At 40.9% G+C, this 20,941-nt stretch overlaps 1 protein-coding gene across 4 annotated transcripts; it reads right to left on the reverse strand.

The window, feature by feature from the left end:
- Positions 1–564: 564 nt before the first annotated feature.
- Positions 565–20,499, reverse strand: USP44 (ubiquitin specific peptidase 44). 4 transcript variants are annotated; one of them, XM_032687466.1, is made up of 6 exons: positions 20,402–20,499; positions 13,363–14,865; positions 3,939–4,140; positions 3,334–3,442; positions 2,354–2,559; positions 565–1,967 (listed from the first exon to the last, which is right to left on the reverse strand). In XM_032687466.1, the coding sequence occupies exons 2-6, from the start codon at positions 14,782–14,784 to the stop codon at positions 1,768–1,770; spliced, it is 2,139 nt and encodes a 712-aa protein (XP_032543357.1). In that variant the 5' UTR covers positions 14,785–14,865; positions 20,402–20,499; the 3' UTR covers positions 565–1,767. The 4 variants fall into 4 exon arrangements, with proteins under 4 accessions (XP_032543357.1, XP_032543356.1, XP_032543355.1 ...); XM_032687465.1 differs by lacking the exon at positions 20,402–20,499 and adding an exon at positions 20,146–20,226 and having other exon boundaries at positions 3,334–3,412; XM_032687464.1 differs by lacking the exon at positions 20,402–20,499 and adding an exon at positions 20,146–20,226.
- Between the last annotated feature and the right edge of the window lie 442 nt (positions 20,500–20,941).

Genomic DNA, 20,941 nt, shown 5'->3' on the forward strand with positions numbered 1-20,941 from the left:
AAAGATAGACTCTTCCATTAATGCTTGAGTCTCTTAGGACCCCTACGTATATGGTAGAGATGATCTTGGGGGAAGAAAAAGTATCAGAAACCTGAAAGGCAATTGGCATGACTCTTTCCTCTTCCTTCCTATTTTCTGAACTACCTGTAAGTAGAAAGAAGTGTTTAAATTACATTCATTTCCTCACCAGAAAGCATAGCAGAGAAGGAAAGTACTTGAAAGACAGCACAGCCATAACAAGTACATTCATCAGATCATCTCAGTTCAGCAGGTGATCTTTGGCTTAAAAAAAAAAAGAGCCAAACTGTCTTTGCATAGTTAATTAGGATGAGCACAAGATAAAAAAGTTTGAGATCTGAGGCTGCCATGTGCTTGCTATCTATGGCATCTTTCAGAAACAAAAATGATAGCTAAGGTCATTAATAAAAGCAGCTGTTAAATCAGTGACAGATGGCCAAAGCAGTTGTATAGTTAATGCCTTGATCCATGTCAGACAAAATCCAAAAATGATTTAAAAAAAAAAATGTAATGATAATGTAGGAACTAATTCCAGTACACGCATGGTTTTCTTTCCACATCAAGGCATTTTATTGAGGTATAAACTTTGCAGAAGATGAGGTAACAATTTGCATAGGATTTACGCAAAGTAACTTCACAATTAAAATTTAACTGGCATTAACTACTGTCTGTGGAGGATTGATAATTCCTGCTTGTTAAATTCTCCTCAATGCACAGCTCTGTTAATGCTAGTGGTAGGACCATGTCATAGAAGGTACAGCAGTCGTGAGTAATGAAACCAGTCAGACTGAAATTGCTTTCATGCAAACATTACAGCTTCTTTTCATCAGTTGTTGGTGTTAAGAGGTGACAGACAGACAACGCTTGCTACAGCTTTAAGTAAGTCTGTCCCATTCAAGAAAGGGATGCTAATGTTCTTGTAGCAATGACAGTGGGGTGAGTGGGGGTGTGTTGTTTGGGGGTTATTGAGGTTTTTTATTTGTTTGTTTAAGAAGGCTTTTTTAGTTATTGGAATAAAAACCCCTAGTTGTCAAAGTTAGTACTTTAAATTTGGCACGTGAGTTTTAAGTCGTCAGGCTTGTTAAGGCTAAAACATGGAAGTCTTGGTAAAAATACATTCTTGTGTTATTAAACACTCCTCTTACATATTTACATGAAAATAAGTTCATGCTCTATTTCCTCAATTTCAGATTTTAAGAAATTCTATCAACTTATCTTTAGTGTAGCTCCCCTGAAGATTGCAAAAGAATTTCACAGAAAGTTGCCTACAAAAATTCAGTTGCTATCTGACATGTTTAACATTCCTTGCTGGTGAATGTCAGTATTCTAAGAGCTAGTAGCAATTCCTTCAAGACAGTAAGAATCACGGTATCATTAGAACTATACTATAAAATGTACACAAGCATATACAGAAAATTAACCAGAGAAATATCAGTTGTCCATTGAAAGTAACTTTTCTAAACCAATTCAAAAATATTATCAAAATACAAAACCAGCTTAAAAAAATAGCCTGAGGTAAAAGTTAAATGCACATAGCAATCTTTTCCTTAAAAAAATAGCTGTATTGAAATTCTAGGTACTTACAAAGTTACTTACTGTCAATAAACCTTTTACTAACCATTGTAAAGAGTACTTCAACTAATACGAAAGTATATAAACATTGAAAAAGTACAACATTGTACTTTCATTACAAATACATAGTTATGACAATTCAAACCTTTACCATACACACAGTTAACTGGCTTTGGATTAGCTGCTACTGTTGTCCATGGAACAGCCAGCTAATTCTGTGTGCTGCTGACTTTCAGCTGTGCTAGGACATGGTACTTTACCATGTCCATTTGCCTGAGTAAGTCGTTGACTGTAAAACAAAATGTAGGCTTGAGCCTTGCATACTTCTTCCATAGTGCACATGTTGAGTTTGGAATCATTGCAGTGTACCCAAAATCCTACAGTAAGGAAATACACACAAAAAAACCGTCACCAGGACACCGATAAGTAATTGCATTATATTTAATAATTAATTACTGTTCAGTCCCATTTAATGATTTGTGTACAAACAGTAAACTGTTTCAGTTGATTTAGTTTATTTGCCTCTATTTGTTTTAAAAGCCCAGCTTAGCTTCCTCAGATTGACAAAAGAGTTTATAACCAGAACGCATTTAACAAGCCAATAAAAAAATTGAACTCTTGGTCTACAAACTGCAGTTCTCATTCTAAGCAGTTCAGCTACAAGTGACTCCCCTTTCCTTTTGCCAAAAGACAATAATCTTGCCAGTTTAGAATTACAAACACCCCTTTCTCCCGCACTCCCTATTTCACAGCTGATTCCTACCTCCTTCTGAATTGTAGCAGTAGGCAGTGTAGTGCCCTGAGCCAAATCCTTTCCCGTGATGCATTACCACAGCAGACAAGTCGTAGATGAAGCAGTCAGGCCGGAGAGACTTGAGGGATTCTCTGCAGCAATAAGGCTCCATGTTTAGTATTTGGTCAAAACTAACATGTACGCCAATCTTCTCACGATGATTGCGTCCTGACCACCTGGAAAGTTACATCAAATGAAAACTTATGGGTTTTTTCAAAGAAAGAACACAGCATTCTGAATTATATTTTAACATAACATATTTTCAATATTGTTTTGTGCACAAAACAATAGGCTTTTTTTCTAGGCTTCCTCTTTCACTTCTTTATTTCAAGGCCTTTCTAAATCTGTCTATGGTACTTGTTATCGTCTTCTGAAACATCCATCTTAAGGTCTGTGTATGGTGAGTGGGAAGTACTTCCCACCTATTATACCTCACTGGTATTTCTCATTTATCCCATCTCCTTCTCATCAGTTTCCTTTGTATTAGGGACAGACTGTACAAATGTGTGGGCTAAGAGTTCAGAGAGATGCAGTGTCTGCTTCCTTACTCGCAGGCTCATGTATTTGGTTATATGAAGGTCATCTGGGACTTCCACTGAATACAATCCAGCTTTGTACATTCATGACTATGAGCATTTACTTTACCTGAAGGTATCACAAGATTTTTATCAATGGAGTTCACAGCAAGGTTAGTAGTTTTGACCAAAAACACAGATTAAATAATTTTGGTACTAAAGCAGCAAGCAGCTGAATCAAAAAAGTTAATTCCCTACTTATAGCATATCTTACTGATGTTTAAATTAAACAAGAAAGAGAAGTTTCTAGTAACTATTTCTCATCATACTAGCAGAGGGAAATGAAACTGATGCTGAAAAACACTGATCCAGAACAATGGAAGAGCAGGAGTGAATCTGTCAGTTTGCAACACTTTCTGTTGTGGTACTACTTACCTAAACCGTTTAAGGTGTAATCTGAGAACCTGAGGTAGTCGACACACCATAAGCTGCTTCTGAGCTTCTGTGAGTATAACTGGTTTAGAAGAAAACTTCCTTCGTTTTGCTGAGGTCAAACACACAGTTACACAATACAAATCTTGGTAACAGCCCCGTATTTCAGTCTAAGATTTATCCACAGAATTTGTCTGAACCTAAATATCTATAGTATGTGCCTCCTTAAAAAAGGATAGACTCTGAGAGCCATATTACGAGGATTATTTTATGATGCAAGTAAAAAATACTTTTGGTCACTTACATTAGTCACCTTAATTTAAAAAGCTGATGGCTTCTTTAGCTCTTCAGCTGGGAGTATCAGAAACCCCATTAGTGTGTGATGAGACTGTACCTAAGAGAAGCATCACACTGCAAAACATCTCGTGAACAATTTAATCTTCTGGGTGGTGAGTAACAGCTGTCAGGTGACCACACCAGGACATAAGAAGAAGGTCTTTGTTTGCAACATAGTTCTAAGACTTTCAGTACTTTCCCTCTCTACTTCCATTGTCAGTTCATATTTCACGCAGAGAACGTACACATGAGTACATACTGCCTTTACTCACTGTTGCACTGATCACACGCATATATCTTTCCTTCCAAAGCTTCAGTTTCTGTAAACTTGGCCAGCATTTCTGTCAGCAGACATGGATACTGAGACGACATCATCTCCTTGCCATTGCAGTGGTACCTCTCGGGAAACTCCAGGGACAGGTCCCAGAAAGGTTCTATGGTATTTGATTTATTGTCACAGGCAAGACATGTAACCTGTAAAAAGATATTTCAGCAGTTGCTTACACTCAAAAATTTACTTCACTAAAAGCGTACCATAACATACTTCTAAAAAAAATTTTTTTCCCTAGAGATAACCAACATAACCAAAGACAAGACACAGTAATTTAACAAAAGAAATGATACACCTAATTTCTTTTCTCTGAAGCAGCACGTCCAATACTGTTATCACAAACAAGTAAGCGATCTTATGTTTTACTGAGAAACAAAAACAGTGTCAAAATGTTCTGTCTGGGACTGTCCAAAAGAAAGCAGCTGGTGAAGTCTCAGGAGTCTTTTCTCCAAAGGAAAATTTATATGAGAAATTATACTTTAGGTTAATTTAAAAATAAACAAAAATAAATTAAAAACACACACACACGCACCAAAAAAAAAAAAAAAAAAAAAAAAAAAAAAAAAGAACAGCTGGGGATTTTAAAGTCATATCCTTCTTACTTTGTAAGTCTTCCAGGGAAGCCTGGATTAGGAAGCACACTTCTTCAAAGAAAAATTAACAGGTAAAAATAATTTATTTCTTCTTTCAGTAAGTAGATCCATCGTCACACTAGGGAAAGGACAAGCAGTAAGACAACATAAATAAAATGTCAAGAAGTGAAGTGAGTCAACCTGGAAAATGCAGATAATACAGCAGCAGACAATTAATTTATGATAACATTAAATATTTAGGAAAGTAAGTTCAAAGCAGTAGCTCCTCTAAGCTGGAAAAGCAACACATTAGGTGTTGCATGCTTCCTATTTAGATAAATACCACAAGTTGTTTGGAACAACTACACAAATACACAGTAATAAAGGAACGAAAATCCATGTGGCATCCAAAGACTGTTATTTCACAGGAACCCCTTTATGCTGCTGCTGTTCTGCATAAATTCAGTGTGGTTCCCTTCAGTTGGGTTAGTAACCCCACACAAATGTGAAAATACATTCAGTGTTGTTAAAGAGCTCCTTTATTTTCCTCTGAAAGTTTGCTATTAGGTAATTATTCACTCTGCTTTATTATTTCATGATCATTTATATAAGGACTGATCTGTCACCTCCTGGTACCTTCCTCCTAGGTGTTCTTGTGAGTCATTATTTCATGCATTCATTAGCTACAGCAGCTTATACAGGATCTCTGCATTAGCCACCTAGTGCACGTGTGTATTTACGTTCCAGCATAGATGTTTAGCTGTGGAGTTAGGAAAGCGGTTCACTGCTTTAAGTTCTAAGATGAAAATGCCACTGCCTTGTTCTTCGAAAACAAAACTTCAAACTTACATAGCAGAAAAGAGGAGAATCTTCTGTTTTAATTTACACTGACAGGAGCTTCTTTTGTAAGTGCTAACATCTGGCAACGTTTCAAAGCCACAAATTATTAGTAATTCAGGGCTGGAATCTAGACTTGGAGACAAAATGATATGTTTGGCCACAGTTCAAGCTAACTCCAGCATAAACACAGAATGACTAATAGATTTCTGCTGTACAAATGGGTAATTTTTCGGGCCAAAAGTTTATTTAATTGATGAGTTACTTAAGAATTTGTTGCGCATGAAGGCACACTTAAGATTAATGGGCTCAGGATGAAGAACACATGCGAACTCAAGACAGATAATTTTAACAAGTTCTGAGGTTTTAAACTTAACATAATATGTTAATAATCTAGATTATTTTAAGATCCTCTTTCCCAACTGGTTAATAATAATAAGTATGATCCCAGAAAAAAAGAAATTAACAGACCCAGCTTCCAGTTTTTGCCTCTTAAAAAAATTGAGAAAGATAAACTGATGCAATAGAGCTGCTTCTCATCTCATCATGCGACTGTGAACCAAGTCCCTTTGTGGGGACAAAATCTGGTACTGATATACAGCTGCACTTATTTCCTCAAATCCAAGCCAGTCCTTCTCACTGTGACACTGCAGGAGGGTTAAACTCTGGGATTTATGTACTTGCCAACAGCCAAGTAACCTGACACACTCGGGTAAGCACACACCCAGCCACATCAGCCACTGTGTGCTGCCTGCTCCTGTGCACACTCCCACTCGGTGGGAAAGGAGAGGGAAATCGGGGCTGGGACAAAGGTTGTAGTATTTTTCTTAGCCAGGCCTGAGCTTACAAACTGGATTACTCGAAAAGTAGGAGGATCTCTACCCTTCTGTGGAATCCATCTGCACTGGTCTATGCATTGGCACTGGCTTCACAACACTCCCATCACTCTTCTTTCTGTCCTAAATGGAACTCCTTTTTCTCACACTCCACCACCATCCACACAGTGCAACCCAGATTTTCTTTTTTCTTGAAAGGCACTGAAATTGTAAAATCTGTTCAAAAACTTGAATGAGATCTAAGGTTTTTATAAAAAACAAAACAAAACAAAAAGAACCTCAAATGTGAACTCAAAGGGCAAAAACTTTATGCATCTGTCCAATGTAACTTTTTATAGTATAAGTACGCACAACAGTAATAGGGAAGTGAGTCTGCTCTAGCAATCTGGTTCATGATGTGTATCTTTATGACTATATTTTATAAATTCAGAGTTTGATTTCACTTCCCCGTTAGAATCCGTAACTGCTATTTTAGGAAGCCTTAGTGCTGGAGATGTTCCCATTAGAGCAAAGTAAGTAAATTACTGGGTTTAGTTATCTAAATCTCTGCCTTATGTTCTGCCCTGACCACCCTCTCATGCCTTGAAACACGGGTACTAAATACAATTGTTTGGTTAAAGCTTAGTATTCAATCATGGGCCAAAGGCCAGACTGAAAAGAGCTGGATCAAATTGCTTGATTCAAGCTAAGCATGGAGACCACTCAGACAAGCATCACTGTGGCCACAATAACTTGATGGACAGCCACTGCCCTGGATGGCATTCAGTCTAAATGCAGCCAAAGAAAATAGTTAACATATTGCTGCAGAAGAAGCCAACTCCATCATCAGCTGTTTTGCCTATGTTCCCTGCACTTGGATGGAGGAAAGAAAACTTACCACCTCTGCCCTAACAATTTTTTTTTTAGTTTTTAAGAACACTGAAATAGACAGTCTCATTTTTGTGCTTTCACTACTAAAGTTTTCACTAGATGAGAAATATATAATTAGTAATTCAATTATTCCACAGCGAAGTAACTGAAACTGAAGATCTCTAGAATACTGCTATAATATGGAATTCATATGGCAGTCTGTATTTAAAAAGACCCTAAACTTTGTAGTGATGAGCATATAGCATCACCAAAATGATCTTCATTTATTTAGCAGAATAACATAAGCATAAACACAGCAAACTGGGGTCTGTGATTCAATGGCCTCTTACAGATTACTTTAAAATGTCACCATCTAGTTGGAAAGCAACTTGACAATCATTTTGTGTCTCAGGCTAAACATAAAAGCACAAAGACTAATACCAAAATATAGAAATCAGTATACAGGTCATGAATTGGTTTAAGCCCCAATTACCTACCTGAAGTTCTCATCTTTTTAACTGCCTATTCAGTGGGAGACAATTTTCAGCACTATTCTCCCCCAAACTCTAACTCTGCTACCCAAAACTGAAGGCTTTCAAACAACTAAAGATTTCACATTTCCCCTTTCATCAGCCAATCTGTCTCGAAAACACACTTTACACATAGTTTACATACTGCATTGGTTAGAACCTACTTCACTCCCTGGGTCTTGACATATTCATTGCTGAGAAGGGGCAGGGGGAAGCATTTTGCTCAGATTCCATCTCAAACATGATAAGGAAGTAATCAAACCCCTTGGGATTTTTTAAGCCTAGAGATATCAAAAGCTAGCTCTTAGTAGGCATTTCCATAATAAATACTGGAGCCAATTCTTTTGAATTCTCAGCAAGTTTGCAAGTGACACAGAGCAGGGAGGAGTGGCTGGTAGGCTGGCTGGGGGCACTGCCACCCAAGGGGACCAGGACAGGCCCAGGAAAAGGGAAAACAGGCACCTCATGCAGCTTTACAAAGGGAAATGTCATCCTAGACCCGGGCAGGAATCACCCCAGGCATGAGTCCAAGCTGTGTTGGAAGCAGCTCCCTAGAGAAGGATCTGTGGAACAAGCTGTCCACGAGCCAGGGATGTGCCCCATGGCAAAGCAGGCCAACAGCCCTGGAGCTGCATCAGGCAGAGCATCGCCAGCAGCTCCAGGGAGGTGATCCCTCCCCCCTCCTCAGCCCTGGTGAGGCACAGCTGAAGGGCTGGGTCCAGTGCTCAGAAAAAAAGGTGACACAGATAGGCTGGACTGAGTCCACCAAGGGGCAAGGAAGATGCTGAAAGCAGGTGACAGACATACGAGGAGGAGAGGCTGAGAGAGCTGGGAGTGGTCAGCCTGGAGAAGGAAGCTCAAGGTGGATTTCATCCTTGGGCATGTGTGTATATGTATGTATATATGCATATATAAACACAGACAGACCTTATGGGATAAGTAAAGAAGCCTGAGCCAGGTTCTTCTCACTGGTGCCCCCTGAGAGGACAAGAGGAAATAGGCACAAACTGAATGAAGCACAGGAGGTTCCCTTTAGACAGAAGAAGAAACTGTTTTTACTGTGAGGATGCTCTAGCACTGGCCCAGGCTGCCACAGGAGGTTGTGGTGTTTCCAGCCCTGGGGCTATGGAAAGAAAACCTGACAGCACACAGCCCTGAGCAACCTGTTCTAGTTCACCCTGTTTTAAGGGGAGTTGGACAGGAAGATTTCCAGAGCTACGTGTGTAGGTACATGTGAAATGTCCTGAAGTAATCATAAAAAGAATGAAAGCTGAGCAACCGAGGGAATTCAAACAATGTTTGGTAACAAAAAGGTTTCATAAAATGACAATTGATCTCCAACTATTGTTTCGCCAGTTATTTTGTTATTATTAGATTCAAATATACCTTTACATCTCTTTATACAAAAATTAATATTACTAATAATTTGCATTATTATTTTGGCATTATTTAAGAGTAGGTTATAATATTCAGAATCATACTGCCTGGCTTACAGAAAAGTAATTTTTTCCTGTTAATTCTCATGACAAGAGGCTTATTTTGTACCTTGGGAAGAAGTTTTAAGGTTTTACCAACACAGAAATTTTATCAACATAGTGGCCAAGAAGCACGATATAGGAAATATCCAGTATCTCTTTTTCTTAGTAACTACTGCTTCTTAGTTCCAGAAAGCTTTGTACTATATGGGTTGAACTGCAGGACAGTTATATTGGGCAATTAATTTGAGACACATGTGCTATACTCCACTTCCAAGAGTGCTTCCAAATCAGTCGTATCAAAACCACATTTCTATTCTTTTACCATTTCCCATGTCCTGATAATCTATTAAAATCTAATTACAATCCAAAAGGGCCTTCTGACTTTCAAGCAGTCAAACTCTGTGTACTTAATGTTATCCCAAAGGTAAAACAATTTACTTAAAAAGCTGAAGTTTAAGAGGTGAGAGCTGTATCTGCATGTCACAGATTTTGCCACCACGATTATCTGCAACTTTTCTAGATCTGCTAAGCTAGCTTCCTAGCTCAGCTAGGTTGTCTAGATCAGCTTACACAAATATTTTGTGCCAATTTTCCTGCCTCCCCCCCCCCGGCCCCCTCAGCAAAAAATTAATACTGGTATAACTACACACAGTTTCTGCTCATATAATTTCTGAGCACACACGGCACACAATTTTCCCAAAGCAGTGCTGAAAATATACATTTATTTTGAAAGCTAAAATCTTCTATTTCAATTTCTAGATTTTTAGAAATACATCTGTCCACTTCCTTGCTTAATATGGACAAAGTTTGAAATAAAGATACTTTAAAAATTGTTGCATACTGTGCTATTTAGTTGGTACCATTCAAAAAACCACAACCCAGAAGAACTCTTGTCTTGAGAGAGACAGTAGCTAAGATACTTGAGCTCTTGAAGTATACTTTAAAGATCTGTGAACCAGTGTGGGTTAGTTCACCACTGCCACGTAACTTCAGAGTGCAGTAGTTTCTCCTTTCCCATTGAAGGACTGAGGACAGGAGACAGGAAGCACCTTCCATAAGAGTACGAGCACTGAGAGATTGAAAACAGCTAGTATTTTAATAGACATATTGGCATCTGCTTACAGTCCCAATGGGCTTCAGAGGTATGAGCCACTGCTCCAGCAGATTTGCCTCTGAAAGCATAGGTTTACAAGGTACAAACTCCTTTTTCAACTAAATGCAACAGCACAGCTTTCTCCAGACAATCCCTGCATGAAGACTAGCATGTGAAAAGACAGAAGGGGAAAGGTTTTGTAGCTATATATCTGATCTTTACTTCCCTTGGATGTACTAGGTATTGAAGTTTCACAGTCTATACTGCAGAATAAAAAGCTGAAATCCTAAAATGAACATTAGAATAAATATAAAATAAAAAACCAGAGGCAATCTGCTCATGCTATTCCTGGAGTTACCCATTACCTCGTCTAGTGCTCCATAAAATAGTAAAATATTTCAAGCAGTAGATGAAGAAGACTTGCTTTAAATCAGCTGAGAACACAACTAAACAAAAACAACTCACCCATATAAAATGTGTGATTGTTTTGACATCACAAAGCTTTTTCTAGTTATCAAAAAGTAATCTGCCTAAGATTCTCACACACTCATTTCTCTCCTTTTTTAATATTATATCCTAAATTCAGCTAGTGCTGAACTAGGCAGCCATTTCAATAGCAACAGATTGATGGCACACTCAGGATTATGACTTCCCTTCAACTTAAATTAGCATAGCTGGAAGAGGGGGGAAAAGTTTTATTGCACCTGTGAAAGTAATGCAAAACCTAGGTAAACACACAGCTTATCTGCATTGTAAGTGATCCTCTGTGTACTGGATCAAGAGTAGTTCATAGTATTCCTGAGGCTTGAAGGTCAGGAAAATTTACTTCACTGCATTTGAGTATCTCATAGAATCAAATATCTTGGACTGATATTTTCTATACAAAGGGAAATTATAATAACTTTTTAGTGATTCTAAAATGGAAGGCAACTGCACACAGAAATGTGCTTCTCAATTTCCCTTTTTCATTGGAGTAAGATGTAACTAATTAAATACTCTAGACTAAAATCACATCCTATTTTTAATAAATGCAGCAGGCAATGGCTCCAACTGTCTTCTAGAGAGAAACTGTAATACTGTCACAGCTTGTAGGTAAAGTTAAGCCTACAAGGACTATTAGTACACTCCTTGCTTTTAAAAGCTTGACAAAGATGTGATAACATAGCAAGGAGTCTGGGGGTTTTTTTCCAGCCCTGCATGGATGTTTTCTTGCCCTTTTTGTTAACTTCATTAAAGCTGTTCTGACAAATGCATAGTGAAATCATGATGCAGGAGTCTTACTGAGGAAAGGAAAATAATTGCTTAACAGTTTTTAAACCTTCCCTGTGCAAACACCAGGGACGGAATCATTAAGATGACCTGGATATATTTTACAAGGAAGAAATGTAAATCTTCAAGAGTTACATTTGCCTTATAAAACTTACCATATTCCAAAGTGCTAGTGAAGATTAAAATGAAACAAAGGAGTGTCAGAAGACAAAGGAACATCAGAAGGGGTAGAGTGTTGGACAGTCTGTGGGAACTGCCTAATAAGACAGCAAGAAATTACTACAGATAACAGTCTCAATACTCTTTTTTTTACTCCTCTTATTTCAGGCATTCAAGTTCATCAAGGCTGTATTTTGCACTCAAGACATTGCCCAGCTGCATTAAGAGCTGTGTGTTGTAGTCACAGAAGTCACAGGATACCTCAAAACTATTTAATTCCCTTCTAGTTTTATTCAATAGTGTGGAGTTTGTTTGTTTGTTTGAATTTACTCAATAGTAATTCTCACTATTCCCCTCCCCGTTCTCAGGAAGGTGGGAGTCTTTCTAGTTACAAGCCTCTTCACAAAACAAAGCTAAAAATATGTGAAAGAAGTGGTACTACTGAAATGATGCTTATGTCTTTAGAGCCTTGAAAACTTTTACCAAAATAACGAATCCTGTAAGGCTTGGAATGCAACCAAACCTTGTCAGTATTCTTAAACAATTACTTCATTTTACTAATAAAGTTCCTATTTCAGAGAGAAATGGAAATATGCCAACAGAAATGCTCTTACACTGGGCCAGATAGAAGGTAGAGGATGATCTGGTTGTGTTAGCAGATCTAATTTCTAGATACTAGTTTGTTTCACAAAACCTAAATGACTAAAAGCAAACGTGTGCTGCAAGCAACCCTGTTACCTCATTATGAAGTTTACAAGTATTGTAGCAGTAAACAATCCTACCTCAGTCAAAACCCACTTGGATTTCTAGCTTCACATATTAAAACATCACTCAGTTACGTTACCAGGAAGAGACACATTTTTAATTTGTGTTAAACCTCTTCTTTACGCATCATATTCACCAAATGCCTCTGCACTCCCTCAGTAAGGTGTGCATGCATACTAAAGTTCAATTCCAGGTAGACAAGATTTTCCCAACTTCTGTTCCTGATGCAAAGTGGTTAGATTTTAGATTAATTCAACAGAAACAAGCATTTGTTTGTTCAGTCAGTTCTCACACATCTGTACACACACACAGTTGGGATATGCATCATAGTAAGTAAACACACTGAAATACTTAACAAGGAGCCAAGAAGACAAAAAAAAAAAAAAGAGAGTAGTCATGCAGAAAAAAGGAAAACCACCATTGCCTCCACCCCAAAATTTGGTTCCTGTGTTGACAGAGCCTTCTGTATCTTTGTGTTGTAATAGAAAAGAAGTATGAGTATTTCTGTACATAAAATCATGACATGCAATCACTCAGTGGTAATGAATCTCAAATTCAAGCTATTTACTGAAATAACATCCTGTTTGACATCCATTTCCTAATCAGTTTCGACTAGGATGAGATTTACACCTTCCGTAATACCTTTTATCTAGTATCACTATAAGGATAAACTAGATACTTAAAATTGTAAATTCTTTACTCCTTCAAATTATTTGGTGCTTAACAGTAAAGACAAATATTTCTCAGTAGTTGGAAAGGTGTGTTTTAAAATATCAGTTTTAACACTTATGTTTACCAGATGAGTCTTCCATTGATAGCACTTTTCTTCTGAAACTCTGTGTATTATATGCTCCCCATCCCTCCTCGGTAGTTATAAACGTATGAACCTTTGAAGTATGTCCATCACTGACTGACTATTATAAATCCAGAACCACAAATCATTACACACCTTAAAAAAAAAAAATCATAAAACTTACCTGACTCAATAGCTGTCCATGAAAAATGTTGTTAACCACAGTCAAAACCTGTTTTATAAGTTTTCTTTGAGAAGCAGGGATAAGAGCTGGGTATCTGGTCCCTGTAGTCTCCAGTTCCTGCTGTACTTTATCCAAAAGTTCACAGAGAAATTCCTGAGCATCTTGTTGGGCATATCCTCTGAAGGCTGGAATTAGTCTCCACACAGAATGAAGCATGGCAAAAGGAGACACCAGTGCCCATTTGCCAGACCACATAACCTGGAACAGAGTATGCAGCTCATGACAGAGAGAAATATGCTTTGAACTGGGCTCCCTGGGCTGAATGAGTTCCATACTTTTTGATGCTCCTCCACTTAATCCAGAGGATAAACTAGGCCGCCTCACAGATCCCTTTACTTTCTCTTGGTTCTCATTCACATGTAATGTTGAGGCAGTTATTGATGGGTGTTTAGACGAAGATCTTGTTTTACCATTGGTTGCTGTTGCCAGCAGTTCCTGAGTTTGATTGAGATCAAGCTTTAAAAAGCACTCTCGAAAAATAAGTAAGTGACTTAATACCTGCAGGACAGAATTCATATAGCATGTATTTCCCAGGTTTCTCAGTCCTGTTACCCCAGGAGTCACTGTGGGCCTTCGTTTAATTGGAGAGTCACTTATTTTTTTCAGTCTCAATTCATCTGAGGTATATGTCTCTTTCAACTCTGCCACAGATTCCATGTTCTGTGATGCTTTTTGAGGGCAGGGTTCTGTTTTTGAAGACATTCTAATCTGATTTTGTAAACGACTGCTCTTTCTTGGAGGCATCTTTTCCATCTCTGCTTTCAACTCACGCTTTCGTTCCTGTCTTCTCTTCCTAGCTTTGTCCTTTTTTTCCTCTGCTTCTTCCCGACGTCTTTCTTCTTCCAAAATCCTTTTTCCAGTAGGTGTCAGCTCAAGCCACGATCTGAATATTTTGCCAAGGAACGCCCGCCGTCGGTGCCAGAGAGCTGTGAACATTCGATCTTCATTCCGAAGCGTGGCTTGGGCACCACCATGTGAAAGGTAGGAATCATCACTTGTACCCATAGAACGCAAAGTCCTCCCGCTCCGAGTAGTGCACTCATAGTTTTGACTCTTGATTGCACTTAACGTACTCCGCAACAGCTTTAAATCACCAGTTGCGTTATCGTTGAGAACGTAATCGTCGCAGAGATAACAGAAAACATACAGATCATTTACTTCCAATGCCACGGGGTGCCTGCTCTCCTGAAAGTGCTTTAGTGCGTGTTCTTCGATGTATCTTCCACATGCCACATGTGAGCAGCTGAGGCACGCCCACACAGATTCCGTAGTATTGCAGTCCATGCAATGCCATTTCTGTGGATTGAGAATGGAGTGATCTTGGGCCAGTCGCAGACGTCCTACGTGCTTACACTTATCCATTGTTAAAACTGAAACTGCAGAGATATGCTGGCAAAACACATCATCCAAAGTGTTTTCTGTCCATGATATTTCAATCTGCAACTAAAAAAAAAAATATATATATATAAATTACAGATCATAAATACCCAAATGTATCCCTTTTACAGGAGTCAGCATACCAAATTCATACCTGAGGTTAAGATCATGACCATCATCCAACTAAGTCCCACCAAACACATGAAAGCAGTCAGTTATGTGGAGCCACACCTAACACCATCAGCAGCACTTCGACATTCGGACTAAATTGTCCGAATACCACCGTTGATATTCCCAGTACCTTCTGGTTAAGTCAGGACTGAAGCATACTAGCTACACTTTAGGCCTGGGTTGTTTGTTTTTTTTTTCAAAGGAGCACTGATTTGGTTAAAAGACACTGTTACAGAGTTTGGATACAAGCACAAAGTGAGACCGGTCGCCCAGAGAAGCTGTGGATGCCCCATCCCTGGTAGTGTTCAGGGCCGGATGGGACTGGGCTTTGAGCAACCTGGTCTAGTGGAAGGTGTCCCTGCACGTGCCAGGGGGTTGGAGTAGATTACAGTCCCCTCCAACCCAAACCAGTCTGTGATTCTATGATTCCAAAATTCTTCTATTAATTCTATTCCTAAGCATACAGGTGCAGAAATGCAAAGATCACTTATACAGCGCCAACAGTTCATCAGACAAATGAGGCTTTATACGACTTAAACCCTTTATTAAACCACACCTTTAATTAAATCACTGCCCCTCTGTGCTCAGTCAAGCCCATTATACCATTTCTAAAATAATGTATCTTAAACAAGTATGTTTTAACATGTCATCCTAACACCTCTGCAAGAGTAACTTGGAAAAGCAGAACTCAATTTGTTAATACGACAAAAATAGTAGATATCTACCTCGGTTGCTGCAAACTTTATAAAAACCTGCATTTTGAACCAATCTTTCCAATATGTGTCTTCAAAAGATCATTTAAAAATCTCACTAGCACTGGCTTACATCCTTTATTAAGTTTATATGGTTGCATTTGTTTGTTCAAAGCTGCTGTTTTTGCTTTCTCCTATAAGGTGTATTTTCCCAAAACAAACAGGCTGGCTCTGATTAACAAAAATTAAACAGACAGTGAAGCATTCTTTACATTTTTACCATCTTTCTTTGACTATCTCTTGTTTAGATATATCATCCAGAGATAAACAATAATGGTGCTATGGTGTGTCATGAAGTGATTATATTTGATCTGGGGCATTCGTGCCCACCACATGACTGACTAGAAGGGCCAAATAGCACCAGCACCACTGTCCTTATGCACAGTACTTGCCAGATGAAACAGTTAATTCACTTGAGGAGTTCCAAGGGTTTGTCAAATATCCAGGCTATGCCAAGTGAGGCAAGTCATACCATTACAAATGCATGCTGCAGACCTGGCCCAGGCTGTACAATATCAAGGTCCAGGATTCTATGCTTTACAGATAAGTAAGCCATGCTACAAAAGTACTAAGTGATTTACACAACTCTGGATAGAACAAAAAAAATTATATTCCAGCTATTATCCTTAAATATGCTAATATTTATCAATTTTTTCAATTCTGAAATACATGGAGAGGTTACTCAATGTAGAACAGATGTTTAGTGTAAAATAAGCATTAGATAGAGGGAATCCTAACATACAATGACACAACACCACTAAGGATGGGAAACAGGTAAAAGGTTGCAGCTGGCTGGGAAAGAAGCTTTAAATTTCATCTGGTACTTAGACAAAAACTGTTGTTAAAAGATTTAACAAAAAATGTCTTTGTTTGGTCAATTGGCCCACAGCTAGTGCCTTATAAAATGTTCTAAAACAGACATCAGCATAAGAGCTGTAATAACTCTCTAAGCACATAATCACATTGCACGTGTCGTATAGATCTTATTCTGTAACGAGAAAAGGCTGAACCAGCTGTAATGAAACTAATACAGCATATACAATTTTACATGCCCCTTTTAATCATGCTCATTCATTTTAGCTAAGAGTTGTCTCCAGTCCATACTCACTACACCAAAGAATTTCAGGCACCAAGACCTCTGGGTACTCACACAGCAACTCCCAGATTAAGTACCAGACACAGTGTATTACAGGAGGTCAAGATGCCTTGTGTGCTATGGTCAACAAATCACAAAAGTGGCTTGCTTAACTTTTTCAGCTTGCTAGCATCCTCAATATTCATTCTTTTTAAAAGGCAATCTATTTGTAGGTACTATGTAGATTCTTTTACAAAAGTTGTGCATAGTAAGTTTGCTTTTTATACTGTCTTTATAAATAAGACCATTAGCACGTCTTCTAGTCTGACAACCCCAACAAAGCCGAGCTTTTATAACACTGATAAAATGCACATAAATTTCAGAGTTGGACTATGTATCTATGTACATTAATTCTTCCTGGACTATTGAAGTAATACCTACGTAAAGCATGTTGCAATAATTAAATATGGTTTACAGAATTTTAAGTGACAAGACTCCTATTTGTGTTTTTGGGCTGAGATAAATAGATTCCCCTGCATATTAGTAACGGTCCTTTCCAGCAGACCAGGAAAAATCACTAACTCTGTCTTCCCACAGGGCTGTCACACACAGCAAAGCTGTCAGTCAGAGAAGTCGGACTGGTCAAGCCCTTTTTAGTTTTGTTAAAGTCACCGTGTAAACACCGTGCCTTATTTTTCCTTCTTTTTAATATTATATGGTCAGAGTTACTTTTTTTCTCAATTTTAAAAACATTATCAAGACTGAAACTATTTACATGCCTCAGCATAAGCAGATATTGGACTGAGGACAAAAGTAGTCTGCTGATTTCAGGACGACCACTGTGTAAACCAGGGTTGCACAATCAATCTCTTCACGCAAAAACAACACGACTCATCAGCGCCTTAAAGAGAAAAATCCAAAACCCCAGCTCCCCCACCAGCAACCAAGCCAGCATGACATTTTCCCACCTACGTCGATGTGTGGAGAAAGGAGACAGGGTGGAAGGGGGAGGGGGAGGAAACATCCTGGCATGGGAGTCTTTCTCTGAAGAAAATGTAAAGAAACCAAATTGCAGGGTTTGGTAAAAAGGCTGCAAAAAACTTGAAGGGTATAAAAGTGAGATCAAGAAAACTTCAGATGAATGTCAAGCAGCACACTGACAGCATGAACGTTTGAAATACTGAAACAGTACATCAACTCACAAAATTTAAAAACTCTACCTTAGAACCAAGACTTGGCAAAATACAATACCTCAGGGAAAAAATAAGGAGTGAAGTGACAGATAATGGTGGAAGAAACGTGAAAAATACTACATAGTCTTTCCCGCACCTACTAGAAAGCTGCAGCAGGAATAAAATAGTACAAGCCAACACTCCGAAGTTAAAATTCCCTAAAGGAAGTTATTCAGCCCTAGTTTCTGCATTCTTCTCTCCTGAGGTTCAGTTCTGTGCACAGACACAAAGAAACTTTGAATTAGTTGATCAGCACTTCAGAGATCAAGCCCCCACTGTGTTCTTACTACAGACCTGAGCAGAAGTGGTAAGCAAAATAGCAACTACTAACATACAGAACATTACTATTGAAACCACTAAGTTGTCTGGGAACCCAGAGACATACAGAAGGCTTTTCTTGCATCAAACTTTCACAAGCTAGAAACAAAGATATATGGAGAAGGATTTTTCTTATTGATCCTTTCAACCTTACTGACATGTTTCCTTTTGTTACACTCAAGAATGGCTGGTAAAATGTACATTTTTGGGTAATTCATGGCCTGAAAAAGTTTCTGATAACAAAAACAACTTAGAAGTCAGTAAAACTGATGGTTTTCTTCCATTTTTCTTCCATGTAAACAACAATTTAAGACTTTAAGAATTTAAGATTCATTTTCACAGCTGATAAATTTAAAAAACGTAACTCTGAATATACACAGAAGGAAGTATTTTCCCCTTATCACTACTTTTGTAACTAATGGCTTGGCACATAAACGAGAAGTCTCAAGCCTTAGATTAGAAATGCAATATATAGTTTTACAATTATATATCCACAGACATGTGCATGTGTGTGCACGCTCTTGTGCCCCTTTTATATTCTGGCTTTTAAATCCGATGATAGTTTAACAACTGATTTTCATCAGGTTCAGATTACTTCTTTTAGTATCTGAAAACACAGGAATCATGGGTACTTGAACAAGTGAAAGTTTTAGATAACAAGTATACTAACTAGAAGGCAACTGTGCTGCTTTACTGATTTCTTAAACTAGTTTTCTTGAAGAAAAAACCTAAACGAAACACTGATGTGCATAACTTCCAGCTGCAGTACAGTCCCGAAGACATAACAGTAAGAGTTAAAATCAAAGCAGCACTTAAAAAAGAAATTTTTGTATGTTATTTCCGATTCTTAAGAGGACAACCTTTGACAAGAAAACCCCCAGCCTCCTTTCTCTGGAGCCATGCAGATCGCCATTTAACTTTTTTTGCTCTATCTTTTTTTTTTACCAACTAAGGAATGTACATCCAGCGTGCCGCCTAGAAGTGGCCATTTACACCAGGACACTACAGACAGCGGCATAGCTTTACATTCGATGTCTCCTACTGCAAATAACCGCGCATTTCCTGCAGCGGAGAATTCGAGGTAAACAAACAATACAGATTGAAGCACTTTTCACAGAAGCACGGAAAACACGACGTTTCTTACTAGTCTGGATTCACACTTGACAGTTCTTCCCGTTCAGAAAATCGAGCATCTCTGACTGCCCTGACAGCTCTCGGGGAACGCCTGGCTCCCGTTCTGACTGACAGCCCTGCGAGTACAGACACCCCGGCTAAACTCGCCCAGGGCTCGATGCCGCGGTACGAGCTGTTTGGGTAGAAGGTCCAGCGCTTCCCGGCGTATCGCGACATGGCGCGACTCTTCGCCTCTCGCCACCACAGGCGGGAGACTCGGGCGGCGGGCCCTTGTCACCGCCACCCTCTCCTCCTTCCCCCGCTCTCCCTCACCTCGACGCCTTCCCAGCCACGCTGGGACGAGCGAAGGGACGGGGCACCGTGCAGGGGTTCCCCGCCACACACGGCGGCGAGGCGGCAGCACGGCTGCTGCCCGGCGCGGGAGGCCGGTCCCGGGGCCCGCTCCCCCGGCCCCACGCAGCGCCCGGCTCGCCCCCGCGGCAACGAGCGCCTCCTGTTCAGGTGCCGCTCCGCAGGCACCGCGCCGCCGCTACCGCCCCTCCCCGGGAGAAAGGCGCGGCCGTCCCGCGCTCCCCCCCCGCGGGGCACCTGCTCCCACGGCCCGGCCCGGGGGTGTCAGCGCCGCCGCCCCGCTCCCGCCCGTCGCCGCCGCCGCCGCACGCACCCGTCACCGGCCGCCGCCGCCATCTTGGGCGCCCCGAACCGCCGCTGCCGCCTCGGAGCGGCCCCTCGGCGACGTCAGCGCCGCGCGGGGCCGCCCCCGCCCGCCCCGGCCCCCGCCCGGTGCGGGGCTCCCCGCGACCGCCTCCCGCCGCCGAGGGTGGGGAGCGGAGCGTCCGGGGGGCCCCCGGGGAAGCACGCCAACACCCCCGCGCTCACTCACCACCCGCAGCCGCCCCGGACCGCCGCCCCGCACCCACCTGCCGATCGCCATGTGCCGGTGGCGGGTCTGTCACCAGATTTGTAGTGGCAACCGAAGTCCTTCCCACGTCCCCTCCCACCTCCCCCGGCCTCCCCCGCCCGCCAGGCCGGTCCAGCGGGGCCGGGCGGGGAGCGGCGGGGCCGCTCCCCGGGCAGGGGCGCTGGGGCGGGCGAGCGGCGGGACACGGTTCCCGAGGCAGCGGGGGACTGCTGCTGCCCGGGCCCGCGGGACACCTGTTGGCCCCGAGGTGGGTCTGTACTCAGCCGGGTAGGAGGAGGTTCTCGCCCTCCCCCTCCGGCAGCGGGTGTCCACATTGTCCTTCCTGCATTTCACTCGTGCTTTGTCGTCGGTGTCCCCGTCCTTGCGCGGGCACGGTGCGAGCTCTGGCTGCGTGGGCTGAGCAGAGCTGCGCCCCAGGGCTCGCCCGGTGGCTCCCCCGGCTCGCAGGTGCCGCCACGAGCCATCTCTGGCCTGGCCGCTGCCTGGATGTGACGGTCACACACAGACCGTAGCGGGGATGTCAGCCCGTGAAACTCCT

The sequence above is a fragment of the Chiroxiphia lanceolata genome, chromosome 5 (genome assembly GCF_009829145.1).
Source record: "Chiroxiphia lanceolata isolate bChiLan1 chromosome 5, bChiLan1.pri, whole genome shotgun sequence".
In the NCBI taxonomy this organism is placed as follows: Eukaryota; Metazoa; Chordata; class Aves; order Passeriformes; family Pipridae; genus Chiroxiphia; species Chiroxiphia lanceolata.

Coding starts and splice junctions, on each gene's coding strand:
- USP44 (XM_032687466.1), bottom strand. CDS start 14,784: ATGGATAAGTGTAAGCACGTAGGACGTCTGCGACTGGCCCAAGATCAC. Junction 4,141..13,362: donor ATGGACAGCTATTGAGTCAG/GTAAGTTTTATG, acceptor ATCTTTTTACAG/GTTACATGTCTTGCCTGTGA. Junction 1,968..2,353: donor CTGCTACAATTCAGAAGGAG/GTAGGAATCAGC, acceptor TCCTTACTGTAG/GATTTTGGGTACACTGCAAT.